At 39.8% G+C, this 24016-nt stretch overlaps 1 protein-coding gene and 1 pseudogene across 3 annotated transcripts in view; both read right to left on the bottom strand.

Annotated features, from left to right (window-relative positions):
* The window catches only part of EXOC6 (exocyst complex component 6), a 200377-nt gene that overhangs the window by 137576 nt on the left and 38785 nt on the right, over positions 1-24016 (bottom strand). The window contains exon 1 of one of the 3 annotated variants that reach the window (XM_024563410.3): positions 14465-14632. The exons of 1 other annotated variant lie outside the window; for it this stretch is intronic. In XM_024563410.3, coding sequence (XP_024419178.1) covers positions 14465-14565 — 101 coding nt within the window. In that variant the 5' untranslated portion in view covers positions 14566-14632. Of the gene's footprint in view, positions 1-14464; positions 14633-24016 lie in introns of those variants that run through there. One more of the 3 variants, XM_053922536.2, reaches the window with a different exon arrangement.
* On the bottom strand, positions 10393-11392 carry LOC112307324 (protoporphyrinogen oxidase pseudogene; annotated as a pseudogene).

The raw sequence follows: 24016 nt of genomic DNA on the forward strand, positions 1-24016 counted from the left end.
TCTGCCCAACAATTTTTTAAATAATAGAGCTGACATAATCTAATTTTTTTAAAGGGGTACAATCATATCTTAAAGGATCATATAATCTGTCAAAGCGTCAAGATCAAGCAAAGCTAAAAACTGAAAGGATGATTTTCCCTATATTCCCAATGCTGAATTTTACTTGCCTTGCTTTCTTCTATGTGCAAATTCTGTGACTTTTTATCACTAATAGTATCCTGTTTCCATGCGCAGGAAAGAGCCTAGTGCAGTTTGTTAGTTAACATTACTTCCTATAACTAAGGTTGATATTCTGTAATACTGACATTAACACTCACTGTAATTCTGGATACCAACACAGCACAATGATGATCGTTAATGGACATCCTCTATGGCGAAACCTGAATTGATAATCAGCTAACACAGATTTGCAATAGACTTCCTCTTCCTGTTTTTACACTCCTAACCAAGGAGATGTCTCTTCCTGTTGACTTTGTGTCACTTGTTAAATTCAAAAGATGAGAAATGGGAACACCCAATACATAAAAAGCTATGTCCTCTAGGAAACAAATTTAATTGCTAAATAAAATTTAGCTTAAAAAGCTTAAACCACTAAGCAGATTAATGAATGCAGATGTAGACTGGTTCTCAAGAATATTATAGAAAATTAAACAAAAATATTAAACTGTCAAGAGCAGGTCTAATGTACAGTACAGTTTGCCTAATAACTTGAGAGATGATCTATATACCCTACCAAAGAACTTTACAGGAATATTAACCTGCAATTAAGGAGAAATTCTCTTAAGAATTGACTTTTCAGCAAAACAACACTAAAAACAAACAAACAAACAAAAAAGAACACTACTCACTATGGAAAATAAAACAGAAAATTAGTTAATATTTATACACCCATTACTTTAGCAATAAACATTCATAAGACAGGAACTACAAAAGATATGACAAATTAATAAACAAAGTCTTTAATATACCTCCCTCAATCCAAGAAAGAACAGATGAAAAACAATATGAAGCCTAAGAAGATATAACCAACTTTAGAGAAAGAGAGAGAAAAATGAATAAAACTGAGTCCTAATTAAAAAAAAATATATATATGCTTTTCTCCCAAGAAACATGGAACACTCATGAAAACTAACCACGTAATAAGCCACAAAAAAACCTCATTGAATTCCGAAGAATATAAATAATACAGATTTATCTAGCTACAATGTAATAAAACTAAAAAATTATTAGCAAAATTTAAAAAAAAAAACTTCGCATCTGGAATTGTTTAAAAACTCTATTTAAAAACTGTTGAATCACAGGGAAAACACAAATATAAAATAGAAGAATTTCTTTAGAATACAAATAGAGAAAAAGTCAGAATATGTAAAATAGCCCTGGCTAATGTGGCTCTGCTGGTTGGGTGTATTCTGCAAACCAGAAGGTTACCAGTTCAATTCCTCATCAGGACATACGCCTGGGCTGCAGTTCAGCCCCTGGTCCAGGCAAGCAGGGAAGGCAACCATTTGATGTTTCTCTCTCACATCGATGTTTCCTTCCCTCTCTTTCTCCCTCCCTTCCCCTCTCTCTAAATAAAATAAATAAAGTTTAAAAACACAGAATGTGAAATAAAACTAGAGCAATCATCAGAGAAAAACTTGTATCATTAAATAATTACATCAATAAAATAAATTAATCAAATACAAAATATAAAAAGCTAGAAAAATAAAATAAGTCAGAAGAAATAAATCATTAAAGGTACAGAAAGGAAAGTCTTAGAAAACAGAAAGTTAGTGGAATGAATAAATTCGAAAATCAACAAAAGACACAAACCACCAGCTAATCTAAAGGGGAAAAAATGAGTTAAATCACATCTACCTAACATTAGAACTGACAAGGGGGATTAAAACCATCAAAATAAAATAAATTATAACAGAAGACCATATTTGCATAAATGTACTCTAATAAATGTGAAGAAATGGGTAATTTTCAAAAGACTACAGTGTATTTGCCTTCTAGAGACAGAAAGTCTAAAAGAACAATCACAGAAGAAATAGGAAAAGGAGTTAAGACTCCCTGCAAACAAACAAACAAACACACAGCAAAACCACAGGCCCAGTTGATTCCACAGGGTAATTCTAACAAACTTAAATATCAGATAGTATCAGGGCTAATTATAGTATTCCAAATGTAGAAAAAGAAAACTTTTATTTTTGTTTGGTAAAACAAGCATAATGTTTATTTGAAGACCTGAAAAGACTGCACCAAAAAACTACAGACCAATCTCACGTACATCAATGCAAAAAAAAATCTTTAGAATAATCTAGCTAACAGAGTCCAACAGCATACTGAAAGAGCAATTCATCGTGACCAGGTGGGTTTATTCTATGAATACAGAAATATTTCAATAGTAGGAAATACCTTAATAAATTCAATCACAAGAGAAGGCAAAGAAGAAAAATTGTATGACCATCTGCACAGATGCAGAAAAGACATCTGACAAAATTCAGTAATCTTTCATGTTAAAAACACTATATAAAATAGGTACTGATGGATATTTCCTCAGCATAATAAAATGTAAATACCTCAGCCCAAAAGCCGGAGCTCTCCTTAATGAGGAAACACTAAAGGCTTTCCTGCTAAAGTCAGGAAGAAGATAAAGATGCCCAGATTGTCTCAACTATTGTGTTCCAATTAGGCTATGAAGTTAGACTAGACAAAGCGATTGACAGTTTAAGACGTGACAGGAAGAAGTAAAATTATTTCTAAATACAGATTATACAATTATATTCCTGGAAAACCTATGGAAATCAATGGGGGGAAATACTATAAACAACAAGAAAATTTAATAAAGTAAAAGGTTAAAAATTAACATTCAAAGATGATCAGCATTCACATATATAAGCAAAAAAAACAAGACATAATGTAAGAAAAGATCCGATTAAAATAACAAAAAATGCACAAAATTTTAAGGAATTCTAAAATTTATTTGTGGAAAAATTCAACTCTCCTGAAAGATACAACATACTCTTAGATATGAAGACTCAACATCATCAAGATGTCTGTTTTCCCCTAATTTATAAATTGAACTCAATATAATAAAGTATTTTAAGAATGAACATGAAAGAGTCACCAGGAAACCCCTGAGAAAAAGATGATAAATGGGGTGAAGGTAACCCTACCAGATACTATAACAAAGCCTCTATAATTAAAAGCATGGTATAGTGCACAAATAGACATAGAATGAACAGAACAGAAAAACTTAGACCCACCACATATGAAAATTTAGTAAATGATGACGGCATCTCAAATCAATGTGAAAATGATCTATTTTTTAATAAGTGTTGACAGCTGGATTGCCTTGCTTAAAAAAAAAAACTTTTTTGGGATTCTTTCTTCTTGTTGTTGTTCTGGTTCTTTGTTTTTTGTTTCCCTATGTCCAAATCATTTCTAACACTTAGCTATTATGAATAGCGCTGCTTATGAACATAGAGTGCATAAGTTCTTTTTACAACTCATGTCTCTTAACTTGTGGGTGAAATTACAGAAACAAAGCTATAATGCTTTGTATCAGTAATTCAGGAAGCCTTTTACCTCCCATTGTGTATGATAAATCAGACAATTTATCCCCAGAGGGCACTAATAATTTGGATTTAAAGTCCCTTAAGTTAAAATAACTCTGTTCTGGTTGGCTTACTGGTTTAACAAAAGTACACATATAAATGAAATATTTGTAAAATTCCCCCCAAAACAAGAAAATTGACTTTCTAGTAATTTAAATATGCTAGACTTTAAATAAGTATTCTTCTTACAAAAATTAACTCAGAAACATTTTAAAAATCCAAGTTCACATAACTAAAGTACAACTTAAGCAAACAAGCCTAGTTTGAAAACTTGGCTTCATAAAAAATAGCTATTTAATCTTATCCTTTTTCATTGATTATTTTATTGTGCTTGGGTTGGTTTTTCCTAAATGCATACTGGTTCACTGATTGAATAAGCTAACATTGTCATACATAAATATTAAAAACGACTAAAAATATAAATTTTTGCTCAACTAAATTGAATCATTATTCTGACACATTTTTTATTTCAACATGTATCGAAGATAATTTCCAAGATGTTTAAGTAACTTAAAGCCTTGACATTAAATTAATTAATAGATAATCTTAGAAGGCTGATTACTAACCATAATTAATTTTTATAGTTTTGCTTCTTATTCTTCAATGCTATAGAGAGGCTGCAGTTTGGGACATGCAATGAAGAGTATTCATATTTGTCACTTTCGCAAGGTATAAATGGGATGTTTGCCTTTGTAGAAAGTTGTGTTATGTATGCTCATGAGTTTTGCTCGTCTGATAAAATGCTTGTATCCAACGGATGTAGCAATGTTCTACCTCAGTGCTTCAATGTGAAATATAAATTACTTTGTTTTTTTAATTTTACTGATTATGCTATTCAGTAAGTGTCCCAATTTTTCCCCCTTTGCCCTGCCTCTACCCACCCCCCACTCCTTCAGACAATCCCCACACCATTGTTCATGTCCATGGGTCATGCATAGGTTCTTTGGCTACTGCATTTCCTATATTGTATTTTACATCCCCATGGCTATGCTGTAAGTACCTATTGTGCTTCTTAATCCCCTCACCTCCTCTCCCATTCCCTTACGCACCCTCCCATCTAGCAACCATCAAAATGCTCTCCGTATCCATGATTCTGTCTCATTGTTCTTGTTTGCTTAGTTGTTTTTTAGACTCAATGTTGACAGATATATATTTATTGCCATTTTATTGTTCATAGTTTTGATCTTCTTTTTCTTAAGTAAGTCCCTTTAACATTTCATATAATAATGGTTTGGTGATGGTGACCTTTAGTGTCTCTTGTCTGGGAAGCTCTTTATCTGCCCTTCAATTCTAAATGATATCTTTGTTGGGTAGGGCAATCTTGGCTTGTAGGTTGCTGCTTTCATGACTTTGAATATTTTTTGCCAATCCCTTCTAGCCTGCAAAGTTTCTTTGGAGAAATCAGCTAACAGTCTGATGGTAACTCCCCTGTGGGTAACTAACTTATTTTCTCTTGCTGCTTTTAAGATTCTCTCTTTATCTTTAACCTTGAGCATTTTAATTAGGAAGTGTCTTGGAGTGGGCCTCTTGCATCCATCTTGTTTGGGACTCTGTGCTTCCTGGATTTGCATGTCTATTTCCTTCACCAAATTAGGGAAGCTTTCTTGCATTATTTTTTAAAATAGATTTCCCATTTCTTGGTCTTTCTTTCCCTTTGGCATGCCTATGATGTGAACGCTTGAAGTTGTCCCAGAGGCAGCTTATAATATCCTCATTTTTGGGGATTCTTTCTTCTTGTTGTTGTTCTGGTTCTTTGTTTTTTGTTTCCCTATGTCCAAATCATTGATTTGATTCTCAGCTTCACCCACTCTACTGTTGTTTCTGTGTAAAAATGTTCTTTATTTCAATCAGTGTATCCTTCGTTTCTGATGGGATCTTTTTTATGCTGTTGAGGTCCTCACTAAGTTCCTTGAGCACCTTTATATATAACCAGTGTCTTGAACTCTGCATCTGAGAGATTATTTATCTCCATTTTGCTTACTTCCTTTTCTGGAGTTTTGATCTGTTCTTTCATTTGGGCCACATTTCTTTGTCTCCTCAGTTTGGCAGCCTCCCTGTGTTTGTTTCTGTGTATTAGGTAGAGCTGCTATGACTCCCTGTCTTGGTAGCATGGCCTAATGTAGAAGGTGTCTTGTTGGGTCTAGTGGCACAGCCACCCCTATCACTCAAGCTGGGTACTCAGGGTGCACCCTTCATGTGGGCTAAGTACACCCTCCTCTTGTAGTTGAGCCTTGGTTGCTGTTGGCAGGTCAATGGGAGGGATTTACCCAGGCCAGTCAGCTGCAAGGACTGGCTGTGACCACTGACCACCAAGCTCTGCCCTCATGGGAAGATCAGCTATGCAGGGACAGTGTGGTAGCGCTCCAACATCTTCTTAGATGTCCACTGTCTGTAGCTGTCCACTGGTTGCACAGGCCCTGGGGTGTCCTAGGTGGTACAGGCCCAGGTCATCCTCCACCTGTGTTTTGCCTGGGGCCACCCTATCTGAGCTATAAAGCAATCTGAGTTGGCTGCTACTTTTGCTGGGCTTGGAGATCCCCAAGTGAAGCCAAGCTGTGAATCTAGGCTGGTTGCTGCTAGTGCTGGGCCTGGGTCCACTTAGCAAGAAGTAGTGGGCTGGGAGGCTCACTGAGGCTGGCTGTTGCTTGTTTGAGAGGATTTAGGAAGTTGTGAAGCATGAGCCAAGACTATTCATATAGAAAAGCAGCTTGAGTGGGCCCGTAAGTTGGGTGAGCCTGTCTCTGGGGATCTCCAGGGCAGGGCAAACAGTGTTAGCCAGGTTGATGAAATCTCAGATATGGTACCTGCCTTTTGGCTCTGTGGCTCTGCAGGGTGGGTAGGTTCTGAAAACGGACAATGGCCTCTGCCTACCTTTCTGTCTGGGAGAAAGCTGTCACCTAGTTCTCACCTTCAGGCCAGACGCTTCAGTTTCTCCCAGTATGCGACTGGTGCCTTTCAAGTTGCTACCCCAGTGCTGAAGCTCAGAGGGAGTGAGTCTGAGTAAGTCTATGTGTGGGTTCTTTAAGAGGAACTCCTTGGGATTCCAGAAATTTCTTTCACCAGCTCAATCCCTGCTGGTTTTTGTAGCCAGAAGTTATGGGGACTTATTTTCCTGGCACTGGAATCCTGGCCTGGGGGGTCTGTTGTGGGGCTGGGACTCCTCACTTACTAAAGAACTAAGGGTCTTTAAACTCAAGCTATCTATGCTTAATTTTTAAATGCTTCATTTTCACTTTGGTTAAATAGGTACCTAAGTATTGCCTCTTAGGTAGCCTCTAACATAAAACTTTCAAAATATCTTTTTACATATAAAACTGTCTTCGAGATTTCCAAGAGGAACCCTGGAAGAGAACAGTTATTTATTCTTTCAGCTTACAAATAGAGAAATGCTAGAAATAATTAGGTTTGTCTGATGTGTCATGGCAGTAAAACTTGTACTGGAGGAGCTGTCAAATTACAAGATGCTTCCCAAGGAGGAAACTGAGTTCTGGAACACTCGCCTGCCGCGAGGACAGCGGTAGTGCCATGCCTTAGCTGAGGGAGTGGGCATCTTTTTCTTGGTAGCTTTTAACCCAGAGATCATGAACTCAAGTTCCTATAGGAGCCAGGCAGCCAAGGGGGTGTGGGAACAAGAATGCAGATACCCTTTGAAGGGGCATCCTTGCTAAAAGAAGCTGAAAATGTAGACTTATGTGACATGTTGTGTTTTTTAGATATTGTGAAGCTGAGGAAAACATACAAATTTAGGTCAATGAGCTGGTTTCTAACACATGCCAAATGATTCAATGAACATCAGCTTAGACTTCTAACCTACCAAAAAAAAAAAAAAAGAATATCCTCAGCTTTCCTACGTTAAATCTGTATATCTAGAAAATGTTATAATACAAATATTTCTGAAATTGTCCTCTTTATGTGAAGTCCCTGAAAATTGATTTATGGGAAGTCCCTTGATAGCCATAATTATGTTTTAACTAGTCAAAACCTTTAAGTAGTAATGTAGTATATACCTGACAAAATTTTACTCTCCTCTATTCTGATATTATTAGTGAAAATAATAAATTAAAAATAGCCATTGAGTCTCTATCATCAGACAGGTTTTCTAATACTCTGATGCGTACCTGAAAGCTTTACTAAAAGCTGTAAGTCAGAATTTGTGTCTTCAACAATGCGGGTCCATTTCAGGGCCTCATGGCGCTTTAAGCAAAAATGTGTACATAAATGTCCAAAGCATCATATGTGTAGAAGCCAGACACAAAAACTGACATATTGTATGCTTCTCTTTAAATAAAATATCCAGAATAGGTAAACCCACAAAGACAGAGTGCAAATTAGTGGTTGCCAGGAGCTGGAAGAGAGAGAAAGGGGAGTGATTGAATAATGAGAGTGGAAGAGAACTCTGTCAAAACCACAATCTTCCCAGAGTGACTCTTACATGCCAAGATTGCACCTTCTGAAGAGCAACAGCACAGTCTTCACAGGGTGAGGGAAACACACTTGACTAACATAGTCCAGCCAAGCCACTAAAAAAATAAACAAACAACAATCCCCAGAGAATGGTGGAGTGGTGGGAACCAATATCAAGAGTTGCAAATCAATATCAAGAATTGCTACAATGGATTAAAATTTGCTATTTTCAACAACAATAACAAATTATGAGATACAAAACAGGAGATTGTTTTGCAACAACAACAACACTCTTCTCAAGGGCACATGAAACATTCTCCAGGATAGACCCTATGTAAGGTTGTAAAACAAGCCTCAATAAATTTAAAAGGACTGAAATCAGACAAAGTATGGTCTCCGACCACAAAGCAATAAAATTAAAAATTAATTTTTTAAATTATCTTTTTCTGCCCTTGCTGGTGTGGTTCAGTTGGTTGGAGTGTTGTCTGGTAAACCAAAAAGTTGAGGTTTCAATTCCCAGTCAGGGCACATACCCAGGTTGTCATTTTGATCCCTGTTTGGGGCACATATGAGAAAGCAGCCAATCAATGTTTCTCTAATTACATAGATGTCTTGTCTGTCTCTCTAAATAACAATGAAAAAAAATGTCCTTGCGTAAGGATTTTTAAAAAACTATCATCTTTTTCTAATGAATTATCTTTGCATCTTTGTCAAAAATTAATTGACCATATTTGTGAATCTATTTATGGAGTCTCTATTCAATTTCTGTTTGTCTGTCTTGCTGCTTGTACTACACTGTCTCGATTACTGTAGCATTGTAAGTCTTTAAACCAGGTAGTATAAGTCTTCCAACTCTGTTAGTTTTTTTTCTCCCAGATTACTTTGGCTATTCTAGATCCTTTGCATTTCCTTGTGAACTTTAGAATCAGCTTGTCAATTTGTACACACACACACACACACACACACACACACACACAAATATTCTCCTGGGATTTTTATTGCAATTGCCTTGAACCTAAAGACCAATTTGGGGAAAACTGATCAATAAATACAGCATATGTGTGCATTTATTTAGGTACTCTTCAATTTCTATTAGTAATTACAAGTCTTTCATATCTTTTGTCAGATATAACTATTTCATATTTTTATTATATCAATTCTAATTTCAATTTGATTGTTCCTTGCAGCATCTAGAAACACAACTGTTTTTTGCACATTCATATGGTATTCTAAATTCTTGCTAAATTCACTTATAAATTCTAGTAGCTTTTCTAGATTACATATGATTTTCTCTATAAATGATCACATTGTCTGCAAATAAAGACACTGTCTAATCTACTTTTTTTCCTTGTCTTTTTATACTGGCAAGGACCTCCAGCACAGTGTTGAATTGAGCTGGTACAAATGAACATCCTTGCTTTATTCCTGATTTTAGGAAGAAAGTATTCAGTCTTCTACCATTAAGTACAATCTTAGCTACAGGCTTTTCATAAATGCCCTTTTTCAGGCTGAGAATTTTCCATTCCTTGTTTCTGAGGGTATTTATCAGAAATGAATATTAGATTTGTGGATGCTTTTTCTGCATCTACAGTTTTTCCTTTTTAGCTTAATATGGTGAATTATATTGATTATTTTTTCAAATACAAGCCAACACACATTCTTTAAATAAATCCTATGTGATTATGATATATGATTCTTTTTATATACTGTTGGATTTAATTTGTTAAAATTTTGTTTAAAGTATTTTCATCTGTGTTGAGTAACATCAGTCTATAGTTTTATATTCCAGTAATGTCTTTCTTTAGTTTTGATATCAGGTTAATGTTGATCTCAAAATGAATTGAGAAATATTTTTTCCTCTTCAATTTTCCTGGAAGAATTTTAATAGAATTGGTACCAATTTTTCCTTAAATGTTGTAAAATTTACCACTAAAGCCATCTGAGCCCAGAATTTTCTTTTGGGGAAGGTTTTATATAATAAATTCAACTTCTTTCATTGATATGTGTTATTCAGTTATCTATATATTCATAAGTGAGCTCTGATAGTTTGTATATTCCAAGGAATTTTTCCATTTCTTCCAAGTTACCAAATGCACTGGAATGAAACTGTCCATGATATTCCCTTATCTTTTTTAATATCTGTAGACTCTATAGTGATGTTACCTCTCTCATTCCTGATATTCCTATTGGGAATGGGTAATTCCTTATCATTGGTATTTTGTGTATTTTTTCTCTAGAAGTGCATCAATTTTACTGATTTCAAAGATTCAGGTTTTGATTTCGATGATTTCTCAATTGTTTTTCTACTTTCTGTTTCACTGATTATCTGATGTTTATCATCTCCTTTCTTTGCTTTTTTTGGATTTAATTTGCTCTCTTTTTCTAGTTTCTTTTTCGTTTTCAAGCTCCAGTGCTTTTATTCTCATGGGTGAAAGACTCCTGGCCAGCAGGGGCAGGAAGAGGTGGGCATAGAGATCAACTGTCAGGTTCTGAACCCAGGGCCTGGGCTGTTGCCTGGCGCCCACTTTCTATACAATCATTGATAGCAACCCCTTCACAGGAGGCTCCAGCCAGAGTCAGGGGAAGCCTGTGAGCAGCTGGGAAATGGGTAGTTGACTCCAGGTTTTTTCCTATGGCTTATGGTATACTGGGGAATGCGGTTCCTATGTAGATGGACCAAGCAGTGACTTGGTGGCTCCTTCAGTCCTAATTGTGTGGCAGCTCCTTCCTGTGCCAAGTGATGGAACAGTTCCTGGTAGCTCCCATCCTGCTCTGGGAAAGCAACCGAGTCATACCCAATTCCCAGTATGCCTGGATCTTCTGAGGAGAGCACCAAATGTCCAAATCCCAAGACAGGCTGACAGGCTCCTCAGTACTGCAGATTCACTACATGCATAGACAACAGCAGTGATGGCGCTCAGGACACAAGCAGCTTGCTGAGCACTGAACATGGAACGGCACTAATAATATGGTCAGTCTCCAGGCAGCTGTCTCCTAGAGACACCTTCCAGTGACCTTTGGCCTGGATGCTAGCCCACAGACCAGCTGGCCTCTGAGAACAGTGACCTCCCCTACTGGTCAGGTGGGGCAAGTGCCTGGGGCAACATCTCCAGCAGTCCTCTGAATGACCACTGACTTCAGCACTTAGCTAGGGCCTGGTGAATGAGTGAATTGAGTGCTGAGTCTGGCTGTGAGTTCCGCCCTGCCCCAGCAGCAGCTCCTATAATATGGAATAATGAGTTTGCTCAGTTTGTAAGAGACTGGGAAAGCAAGTATGCTGAGCTCACAGCTGTTACGGGCAAACACTCCATGGCAGAGACAGTCCCTGGCTAGAGACACCACCTCAGGTCGAAAGCAGCGCTCAGCAAAACTGTGCACAGTTTCATCGGGGCCTTTGCCCCAAAGTGTGGTCAACTCCCTCAGCCCAGCCAAAACAGGTTTGGAGAAGAGAGATGAAGGGCAGAGCAGCCCCCTCATGCCAGAGAGGAGGGCATTCAGGGTACTGCCTAAATACAGGAACTTGTTATGGGCAGCTAGATAGTCTCAGACAGGTAACACTTCTGAGTCCAAGCCAAGTTCAGAAACCGGCTCCTCACATGTCCTCGGGAAGAGGAGAAACTAAGGAAAGAACTTGAGCAGGTCCCAACTCCCAGCACTTACACCAGCTGAATTCCTTGAGGCCCAAGTTCAAAGACAGCACCACCTGGCCCTTGAACAGAGTGGATCCAGCCTCCCATACGCCCCCTTAGGGGTTGGGCGTCCCAGCTCAGGTGATAACTGGTGGCCAAACCACTGATGCTCCTGTCCAGTACAACCACAGTCCAGCCCACTGGGAGCCCATGAGATAGACCAGAGATGGACAAGATGGAGCAGATGCAGATCCACAGGCTTCTCCGTGGGAAATAACAGGCCACACCCCGGCTATCTGCACATGCAGCATGGGGCAGAACAGTGTGGCTCCCATACCTCAGGCCCTCTAGTTTCTTAAGATAGAAGATGAGACTATTGACTTGAAACCATTGTTTTCCAGGACAGACAGGTGTTTAGTGCATAAATTTCTGTCAAAGTATTGCTTTAGTTGTATCCCACAAATTCTGATATGTAATATTTTTTTTATTCAACTCAAAATACTTTCTAATTTCTCTTTTGATTTCTTCTTTTACCCAAGGCTTATTTAGATGTATGTTATTCAGTGTCCAAATATTTGGGAATTTTCCAGTCTTTTCTATGATTCATTTATAATTTCATTTCATTGTGGTCAAATAATCATATTATATGCCAGGCACTGTCAAAGAGTATATACATGCTTCTCATGTAGTCATCTGACTTCCCCTAGAAAGCCAGATCTGATAAAAAAAAAAAAAAAGTCCATCAAGAAAAGGTCAGGCTAAAAAAAGTCTGGTACAGAGAAAAATATTAAGAAAACATAAGCCTACAGGCCAGATGAAAGATAACTGGGAAATAACAACAAAAATTAATCTTAATGCTGAAATATTTATGGATGTATTGATGTCTGGGATTTGCTTCAAAATAATCCAGGGTGAGGGAGAATGGATAGAGGAAAAGATCAAAAGAGACTGGCCATGTGGTAAATTGAAGATGATGGGTTCATGGTGCTTCATTACACGTTTACTTTTAAAACATTTCACTTTTACCATAATAAAAGATTTGTTAGAATTTAATATTAGCACTTCACTCACGAAATCTAGGGGGAAAAATAGTAGCTTAAACACTGTTCAAGAAAAAGAACTGCTGGCAGGGCCTTCCATGTCTGTGGAAAAAGTCAGCTTGTAAATGAGAGATGACAAGGGTATAAATAGAATAAGTATGAGTCACTGGAGTTAGCCAAAGAGAAGAATGTAGGTTTCAACAAAGTGAGCAGGTAACCCAACTGTCCAGCAAAATAGAACAGAGTAACATGTAAACACAAATATTCTATTTGTAAATGTTACAAAAGTTTCTCAACAGATTTCAAAATTTTCCTTCTTAGTTCCATCTTTTTTCAAGGGTACTACTGCCTAGCACCTCTCCCAAGAGGCAGCATCTCCTTCATAACCATACTGTTTTCAAAAATGGACCGTGCTGGTAATTATACCACATACTGTATTATTTCAGTTTCACAACACAATGAAGAAAACAAAGCACCCTTTTAATCTATGATTTCTACTTTCATTACCAAATGTACAGTTTTATAAAAAGAATTATGTTGAAAAATTAAGGAAATTCACTAATCATGCTTATCATATCACAGCAATAAAATCATGTAACAAAAATTTACCAGGTGCCTGCCATATGCTTGGTGTTAGGGATAGAGCAGTGAATAAATAGGCAAGGTCCCTAATGTCCTGGGCTTTCTGGGCATCTAAACATCCACACTACCCAGTCTACAAATAATGGAGCCGAAGTCCAGAAAGGTTAAATGATTTTTACCTGTGACTGCACACTTCATCAGTGATAATGACTAGGGCAAAACCCAGGTCTCCTGACTCTCAGGGCAAGGTGGGTCTGTGTTATAACTTCAACTGGTTTCACTTTATATTACATCCACAGGACCATAAAACAGAGCACTCCATTTCTAGGAAGTGTATACTGAAAATAATAATGCTGAAGCACAATCAGCCCTAAGCTCCCTAAGTGAATCATAATTTCATTATCATCACTGCAAAAGATGAATCCTTATATGTAAAAGGTATTTATTCTTAAAGAGAGTGCCAACCTAATAGATCAGTAAAGTGTCGACTAATATTCTATTATTAGGGCAGCAGGTAGTCAGTCTGGAATATTCGTTACCTAGTGCTATTTTTAAAAGGTGGAGATCCTTTTGAAAATAAACAGAGAAATTAATGCAAAATTAATGAAACTTTCGTAAATAAGCAAAAGCTTTCCTGGGTGAACGCAGGGTCACACCAGCGCGTTCCTAAGCATCAGATCCTCCCCTCCAGCCCACGCTCCCTTCTCGCCCACTCAGACGGCATCCTGGGACGATGGTACCCGCATCTCCCGCTCAATTTCAATTCTCCCACAGCCGCGGCAGCCCAGTGCTCCAGGGTTTCCACCTGCGCACGCCTCCGCACATCAGTCACACTGGCCGCCAGCAGTTAACCTTCGCTCCCCGCAGGCCCACGGCCAATGAGCCCTCAGCCCGGCCTCGATCAGGGAGCCCGGCAGGCCCAAGGCTGGGAGGCAAACGCGGGGTGGCGCCGTAGCTCCCAGGGTCAGAGGCACAGCGGCAGCCACACCCACCGCCTGCGCCGTGACAGCTCCCGTGGCTGAGGCCGGCAGAGCCTACAGGTGCAGCCGCCAGTTCCGTTCCACCCGAGCTCGGCCAGGGTCCCAGGCATCAGCCCGGGACCGCCCCCACCCGCCTCTGCGCGCACCACCTGTCAGGCTGCCCCACCCGGTTCCTGCCAAGAGGCTGGCGGAGACAATTCAAGGTCTCGGAGGGATGACAGCTTTACCGGAGAGTGGGTCCCACACAGGCCGTGTCAGTGCTTTCGATCTCCTGCAAGATCCGCTCATGTTCCGGGACGGTCCCCAGACCTTCGCTGCTCTCCGCCATCTTGGCTGGAAGCTGAGCAGCCGGCGAGGCGCGGCACCGCTCGGACCGCGGGAGCGAGCAGCACGGGGTGCCAGCGCAAATGGGCGGGGCGGGCGTGGAGACGAGCGCGCGCGTCGCCCAGCCCCGATCCAGGCCCTGGCACCTGCACAAGGCCAAGGTGCTGGCTGGGAGGGCGAGGAGAGGAAACGCGTCGCCTCCCACTCAACCTCACCGCTTGTCCCAGTTGCTGTCTTGAGACTAGCCTGGCTTTCACATATATTCTTGTTTTCTGTGTGCCAGACCCTCTGCTACAAAAATAAAATAATCACCCTCAACCTGTAATAAAAGCAAAGGGAAAGCTTAACAAGGAGATCTGATGTACTCAGTGGTGGAGAGTCAGACAGAGGAAACGTGCACTCAAGCGAAGCAAAATTGTGTGTTAAGGAATAATATTTATTTTAGGAATAAACTGGGAAAATCCCACTGTCGACCATGATGTCTGCTCTGGGTGGATTTATGTCCCTGACGGCGGGAAGTTCACAGAGGCCAGTCAACTTGGAAAATAAATTATAAGCGCCAAAAAAACCAAATGACGAACTATGACAGTTCATGGCAAAGATGCAAGAGAGACCCAGGGCAATGTATGATTCCATGCCAAAGTCCTTAAATCCAAGTGTCCCCAAGTTGCTATAGCTGGGATGAGGACCTGTGGCAATTTTTGAGAGGAGAGGGCATCAGAGATGGGAAAAGAGAGGCAGGGTGGCTTGCACAGAGGTACTGGTGTAGAAGAATCCTGTTTAATGACATGTTTGTGGGACGCAGAGTAAACCAGTTTGTCATCATCAAAGCAGCAACTGAGGAAGATTAATCAGAAAGAGAGTGTAAACCCTAGCCCTGAAGGACAACTATTTTCTGGCTTCCATTAATCCAAGGGCTCTGAACTTCCCTTTAAGTCAACCAAGCCCTTTACTATCCAGCTGTGTAACTCATCCCCTTCAGTGAGCTTTTACTAGAAGCCTAACTCCATCCTCCTTCCCACAAAAATCTGGGAGGTGGCATATTGCATAATAGTTAAAATCAGGAGCTCTGAAGACTGGCGTCCTCAACTTAGTTCCTGGCTCCTTCACTTTACTTCACATTTGGCAAAAACCTAATCTCTTTATATTTCAGTTTCCCCAATGTAAATGACTCTAGATTCAATTTAGTGCATTTATCCATTCCACCAATGACTTGTAATAGTTTGTACTTGTGTTCATTGGTTCCTGTTTATACATTTGGGGGTTTAGTTTATTTTTGTGCACTTGGCCCCCAGGGAACCAAAATGCCACTGACCTCAGTGCATGCTGGCTTAGGAGACTAAGGACGCTCTGCTACATCCAACTGCTCATTCTGCCAGAAGCTGCATCACAAGCCTGTTTCCACTGCCTTGTTGGCACAGGAGAATCCAGATCATCTCTGGGAAATCTCACTTTCCTGAGCTTCAAGAATATGCAGAAACAAAACAAAACAAAATTTCTTCCCAAGTTCACCAGCACCATCACATCGTGTTAAGGTTCTTTAGGTCAAAGAAACTTTTTTTAAAAATTTTGCAATATCCTATAGTTCCTCATAGAGTTCTGCACATATCTAAGAGAAAGCTGGAAGGGTTTTGAAACCTGACAATAGTGAAGCTGAAGCCATTGGAAAGAGGTCAGGAAAAAATGGAAAGAAGATTCCAAACAGGTCTGAGCATAAGGCAGGAATTTGATTACTCTGTGATTGGTAACAATTAGAAATTAGAACAATATCAAATTGTAAAAAGTTAGTTTCTTCAAACTTGTTCTTTATATGTTGACATTAAATATAATATCATATAATGTGGCTATAGTCATTTGCCTTAACAGAAATTTGTAGCACTAATAAAAATGTGGCCTCAAATTCCCTGATACCCACTTTAATCAAGAGTTTCAGTGCAAGAAACAGTATTTAAGGACTTTTGTCAGAAGATAGCAACTTCATCTGTTCCTCTGGTTATTTAAAATTTTGCCCTTGGATCAAGCCAAATCCCTAATTCCCAGTGTTTTGGTCCTTCCTGCCATTGATTTCTATTAAGTAGTAAAAAACAATTTATTTTTCTTAGCCAACTGCCTTTCCACTTACTGGGGCAACATCACCTGGTGTTAGCACAACTGCAGGTTCAGTTCTTGAGAGGGCAAGATAAGCCTTGTGAAAATTGAACCTGAAACTGAAACGCAAGAAATGAGGACAAATTCTGAACCTTCCTATAAAGAGAATAGAAAGCCAGTTGTCTCTGCAGGAAATGGCAGGCTGTCTCAGCTCAGCTGAGGCACATGACCGGAATTCATTGCTCTGAGGAGGAAAGCAAGGTGAGGAGAGTGGAGCATGTGCCACAGGCCAGCTTCTTATTTGGCAACTGTATCCTGATGGGTCATTCCTTTCCTGAGCATTCATTAGCCAGACCATTTCCCCTTTGCTTCACTAATCCTGACCCCATCTATCCCAACCCAGCTCCAGATACCCATTCTGGGAAGCCAGCTTAGGTACTCCTCGCTCCCGGCCTCTTTCAACAGCTACGCATACAGATTACCTCAACATAAGCAGCAATATTTTCCCTGCAATTCAAACAAAGAAGGGAGGAAGTCTGTATACCACTTCTCCTTCTGAAACAGCTTTTGCTGGTTCCCTTTGTGACTTCTTTTTTTAACGAAGAGTTTATTTATTTATTTTTAGAGAGTGGGGAATGCAAGGAGAAAGAGAGGGAGAGAAACATCAATGTGTGGTTGCCTCCCCGTGCACCCCACACTGAGGACCTGGCCCACAACCCAAGCATGTGCCCTGACTGGAAATTGAACCAGCAAACCTTTGGTTCACAGGCCAGCACTCAATCCACTGACCCACTCCAGCCAGGGCCTTTTGTGACTTCTGACAGTTCCATTAGTACCTGAAGATTTTTGCTAAGAAGTAAAAGCTAAATATCCTAAATAACTATGTGAATTTTAACTATGGACATAGATATAACAAATGTGCCCCCCACCAAAAGCCTACTCTAAAGTGATACATTACTAAAGTCTCTAAAATAAAGAATTTCAGCTACAGGCCAAGATGAAAACCATAACAGCTATTTATGGAGCACTGTTTGGTAAACCCTTTATATTCTAATTTAATCTTTACTAATTTAATTAGTAACTTAATTGGTAATTAAGTTAGCACTAACTTTTTAAACTCTAACTTAAATCCCGTAGAGTAGACACTTTTACTATCTTTTAACTTGAAGTAACTGAGACTTACAGAGATTAAGTCACTTGTCCAAGGCCACACAGCAGTAAATTGGAAAAGATGGACCTGTTAACTAGTTCCTGTTTTTCCCATTAGTTAAGTCAGCCAAAAAGAATGTTCCAAGGTTGTTTCACCCAAGAGATAAATGACTTAATCAGTCTGGTCTGAGGAGGTTGGAGGGCAGCAGGGCACACAAGGGCAAATGCACATGCGTGTTGAATTATTTTTCAGACAGTGTGTACTGACTTCCAGAGATCCACCCCAAATCTCTTTCTAGGACTCCTGGCAGAGGCAAGATACACCAGGAAGATGCATTCTGTGTCCAGTATGAAAGTAAGCAGTGAATTAAGGATTTCACCAGTAAATTAACTCTTAGTCATTAATGACATACTTTGAGCTGCTTGTCTTCGGACTAATAACCAATCTTGGGAAAGCCCTTCCCTAAGAAGAAGGCTGGAGAATGCAGCTGCCCTAGCCTGGAGTTTAACTGCTTGGATTCAAATTCCAACTCATCTTTTACTAGATGTTGGGCCTTGCAAGAGTTACTTGACTAGTTAAGCCTCAGTTTCTTCAAATGTGAATTAGGGACAATAATAGTTCCTAGTTCACCAAGTTGTGTGGTGATTAAAGACAATAATATATGTATAGTGTTTAGCCCAGAGTTCAATCAACATTAGCACTGGAAACTAGGATTATTAGGCATTTATTATGAAACCAGGAAGTCCAGAATTTAGCTTCCCCTTGATAAAGTAAAAATAAAACCATCATATAAATGTTCTTTTTTAAAAATCATTAACAAAATATCCTAACTTTGTATCAGGGTTCTTTGAACCTGAACCTCATTTCTTCTGAATGCTCAATTGGTTGAAACTGCCTGAAACTTGTTTTCTGTTCTGGAGGAGGAAACGGGGCCATCTTTGGGTTAGTGTCTTGGTTCCTGATCTACTTTAGAGAGCCCCTGAGATCTGGCTTCTAAGTCAAACACCTCTTTGTTGTCCTGGGAGGCAGTGCTTAGCCTTTGGGGTGTATGTGGTGGTAAACAAATCACTGAGTCTGTCCCTACTTCCAGGCACAGAAACAGTGTCTCTATTGTTTACTGGCCAGCCCAGTTAATAGCTGTTAAATGTACGATCCACATGCAGATACTTCTGATATTAAGGTTATTGTTGTAAACGCATGTTTCATGAGTTAGGGTGCAACTCAACAAAAGGATTCCCTTCCCCACTCCTGGAAACCCTGTGCTGACTTCCCAATCTTCATCCTCTCAAGACTTCACTAATATCATTCAAATGTTTCTTAAATGGCTTAAGAGCCCTCATTATATAATTGTAGAACGGCATCAAAATGTAAAGCAGTCTTTATACATTGACTCTAATAAACCAACCCTTCCAGGTGCCTTTAGCCACTCTTAGGGGATACCTTGCCTGCAGCACTCCTCCAGCTTCTGCCTTGTTGGTACAGTGACCCCAAGTGGCCACACTCTGTAAATGCAAGAGAGTATCAACAGAGCCCTGGCAGGCCTGGGAAAATTCCTGCTAAAGATAGGGAACGCCACGGTGGAGAACAATAAAAGACAATCTGGAACTGAAGCCAAATAAAATCAGTCTTTCTTACATATGAGCCATCCTCAGAGAACTTCAAAAATAATAAGCCCTGGGTTCTGTTCATTCAACAACTACTGTATTCTATCGAGCGCTTGCTGTGCGGCAGGCTCTGTGTGAAGCTCAGACTGGGCTGGCTCATGGGTGTGTGACCTATGCCGTTGCATGTGGCTCAATGCTCTGCCATCACCGTCCTGTGATTCTTACTAATTTTGAACGAGGGGCCACATTTTCATTTTGTACTGGGTTCTGTGAATTACACCACCAGCCCTGCCCTCTGAATATTGCCCTGAAAGTACCGTTAGCTCGCTCATCCTAAAACTAAACATTTTCAAGTTCATTGAGCAATTAAAGAGCAATATGAATTTCTTTGAGTTCAATTCTTCCTCTTTCCTTCCTCTTTTTCCCCCAGCTGTTTTCTTCTTTTCCGCCATTTTTTCTCCTCTTCTCCTCATCGTTAGTTTTTTATTATTCATCCTATTTGATGTACTTTCAATTCCCCACTTTCCCCAAGTAGCTTTCCTTTATTGCCTTTTCTCCCTCTTCTCTCACTTGCCCTCTAGTTCAGCTTCTTCTCTCAGCAAAATAGACTTTAGAAATGTAATGTGATGAAATAATAATAAAAGCTAACATTTACTCCCTGGCCACTCTCTTCAAAAAATTATCTCTACACTGCCCTCTCCTTTACCCTGTTTTGTTATTCTTTGTAGTACTTATTACCACTTCTTGATTTATTGCTAGTACTCTTTAATAAGAATATAAACTGTCTGACACTTGAAGCTAAAGCAAAATAATATTGAATGTAAACTGTAATCGAAAAAAATGTTAAATGATAACTTTTCAAAAACACAAGCTCCCTGTGAACAGGGAACTTCTAAATCGTGATCTTGCTATATCAGCAGGACCATTGGCCATCCTAGACCACTGCCTGCCACATGGTAGATGCTCCATAAATATTTACATTTACTAAGTGAATGAATGAGTCACTGAGCATTGCCGTCTGAGGATCACATTCAATACATTTCATGCCTAATCCATGTAATTCTTTCAATAGTTCCATTAGTAAGTATAGAGGCGAAATGTAAATGTTCAGCAAAAATCTGGCAACTGCACAGCTCACTCTCATCAGGGGCCCGAGGCTTTCCTGAGGTGCTGCAGATGTGGCCTCAGTAACAGGTCCACCTTTATTTCTGACCGGTGTCTCCAGGCTGCACCTTACGTATACAATGTGTAGTATGTTGCTCCACTCTCGTTAGAGATTAAATGAGGTCACATATTAATTAGTACAGCGATTTTCAACCTTTTTCCAATCTCGTGGCACACATAAACTAAATACTAACATTCTGCAGCACATAAAAAAAATACATATTATATATTTTTGCCAGTTTGACCAAAAATAGGTATACTTTTGATTTCATCCACACCAGACAGCTATTGTGTTGGCTGTTGTCTTTTTTTTTTTTTTTAATCAAAGGGAGAAGAGGTGAGTGCCCCTGAATAAATAGTCAGGTATTGCATGTTTTAAAAATTCTTGGGGCACACCAGTGTGCTGCAGCTGCATTAATATAAATTGCTGCATTCGTATAAAATATAATTATTAGTAGTAAATTATACTACTAATAATTTAGTAGTATATAGTAGTGATAGTAGCAAATATGATTTTGAAAAAGGGATATCTCTCTCCACTGCATATTATGTGACCAAAATAAAACTTACATTATTCAGTATTTCCCACCTGCTCAGAATTTCAAGATGTTGTGGGTACTTGTTTATATCAATATTCTAAAGTATATATTTATTAAATTATACTGGAATATATTTCCCAGATGTAAATTAGACATAATAATAACAGCTAATATTTATTATGTGCTAGGCAGGCATTGTGCTGAGCACTTCATATACATTAACCATTTTAAATAAGTTTTATTATAATCCCCATTTTATAGTTTCAGAAACTAAGGCCAAAGTCACACAACCTAGGTTTAGTAAAACCTAGGGTTTTGATCTTAATCAATATACTTCATGGAATATGATTTAATAGAAATCTTACATGTCTGAAGCTATAAACAGCAAGAGCATTCTCAAATGTCTACAGCTGAATTTGACTAGTCATATTTTTTAGTATCCTACCCTAAAATTATATTGTGCGTATAGTTTAGGTTGCTGGTTGGTTTTTCTCTTTCTTTTTTTTTTTTAATGTTTTCTGTTCTTTCCTAAAGGTATGTTATCTTTATTCCTGAAAACATGAAAGTTGAAGAAATAACAATATCCTGTTTGCTCTTAAGCTGGTAATATTTCACAGTCAGCTTCTGGAAAATAGCCTGAGAGTCTCTGTGAATACAAGTGTAAAACAATCATGTTATCATGAAACAATTACAAAAATTTCTTCTGGTACGTCATCTTGTACAATTCCCTTTTCCTCCTATTTTTCCCAGCCCTCTGCAGCGCTTTCTTTGGATATGTCCCCTCTCCTACCTCCCTTCCCTGTGTTCATGACTTTCTTATCTCACACTCAGCTATAGCAACAAGACACACTGTAACTTTGGAACTCAAATTGGTTCAGACATGCTGTGACTTCTAAGAAGCTAACAATACCCCTGCAGGAAGGCCCCCCAAACTCATAACATCTCCATCCACACTGGAGTCAGGATCCATGGAGGGCGGGGGGTGGGCAGGTCAAATGGGCGAAGCCTAGCAACAGGAAGTTCTAGAGTAAATGTGATAAATATTATGAACACTGCTACTGCCCTAGCCTAAGACCATAGCTGCCATGACTAACTTATCAGAATCACTCTCAGCACAAGATTCAGACAACCACCACCAATGCACTGGAATTCGTATGCTACTTGAGACCTATTTACCATCCTTATTCAAAGAAGTTGGTAATGCTGAATAAAGCTGGTACTGGTAGCTTCCTTTAGTGTGGTTCCAAACAGCCATGAAGCCAACCGGGGACAGACCCCTAAAGGGAGGACCTGGCAAGGAGCTGGGTGTATCTAGGCCAAATGGAGGAACTGGAGTGAAAAATCAGAAAACCTAAAGAGAATGAGAAAAACCAGTGGAAATTAGCATATGGTGGGAACACTGTGATGCCCAGGGCTAAAGGATTAGAGCAGCAAAGCTAATTCCAGCCCCCACCTGCTGATGAGTTTCGGCCTAGCAACAATCTGACAGCCAGAAGATTTTGAATGCGCAAAGCAAAGACTTGCTAGGACAATGCAGGCACCAGCAGTAGGCCTTTTTTTATATTCCTCCCTTTTCTCTTAAATTCATTCACCATCTGCATGGCTAATATCAAATTCCGCTGTCCAGCCTGGAATTCTATTCCCCAATTCAATTGTTATAGCTGCTTGAAGTATCTTTAAGGTATATTTCTTTGGCAACACAACTAAACCATAAAAAGGAGCATGGTGCCTCAGCTCTCCCCTAAAACTATCCTTTAAATGTAATATTATGGGCAGTAGTCCCATTTCACACATAGAATGAAAACAAACACAGGACGTCAGCATCATCTGATTGTTCACTTTTCCATCAAAACAAAAAGAAGGCCAAAGAAACTAATCCAAGGACCCATTGCAGGAGAGTCCATCAGGATACAGGCTGGACCACCAGGGAGAACCTTACTCTGGGAGCAGCCACGTATGAGAAGTCAGGAGTTGGGGGCGACCTGGGCTGGGTGAAAGAGACTGTGGACCACTGACAATCCCCGACAGCATGTCTCCTGGTCTCAGCAACCCCCTCATGACTCCTCAGGTGGAGGAGACCTGTTCTCCCAGATGATTTGTGTGGGTAAGTGTGCCGGGAAGGCTTGTACACTCTGTGAAAAAAAGGGCTGTCGAGCCATTCCTAAATGACATTGGTAGAAACCATGAGTCACTGAGCATTCTGAGCTCCCCTTATTGGAGTCAAAGAAGCAGACTCCTCCTGACTGTGATCTGAACACTGATCTCAAGCAGGGCACCTGATTCCCTACCTGAAAAACCAGGTGAGCAGAAAGAGGAAACTACCAGAGTTCAGGATTTTACAACAGAAAATTTTTGGTGAAGCAATGCCTTTCTTCTGTGACGGGGGAAAACAAATAGAACTTTTGGATGTTCTTTCCACCTCAGTTTCAAGGTGCAGAGCTTTCCATGAATATGTTTCTCTCCCGTATTCCCCGCCTGGTCCTCCATGTCCTAACCCTTCCCTCAAGGGCCACTACAGGGCCAGCCCATCTCCCTCCGGCCACACCCCTTCTCCACAGTCTCTGCCTTTAGAGCTTTTAACTATTTAAACACTTCTACCTCCTCTTCTTCCCTAGAGGATGACTTTCTCTGGACTGCCTCTTTATTTTTTTTGCCTCACAAAGTCACCATCAGCTCAGAACCTCGTACAGATTAGTTCATTTATCCAGCTACTATGTGCCAGGCACAGTAGAAGCTTCTGCAGGGGGTACTAAGATAAGATACAGGTCCTGCCTTCAGGAATCTTTTGTCTGAGAATGGTTATAACACAAAACCCCCACACGTACACATCCAAGTGAGTCAAAATGCCCTGGATTCTTTGGGGTTTCAAAGGGTGGAATGTTCACATCTGGTTGGGGAATTAGGAGAGGC

This window comes from Desmodus rotundus, chromosome 4, assembly GCF_022682495.2.
Source record: "Desmodus rotundus isolate HL8 chromosome 4, HLdesRot8A.1, whole genome shotgun sequence".
NCBI classification, from domain to species: Eukaryota; Metazoa; Chordata; class Mammalia; order Chiroptera; family Phyllostomidae; genus Desmodus; species Desmodus rotundus.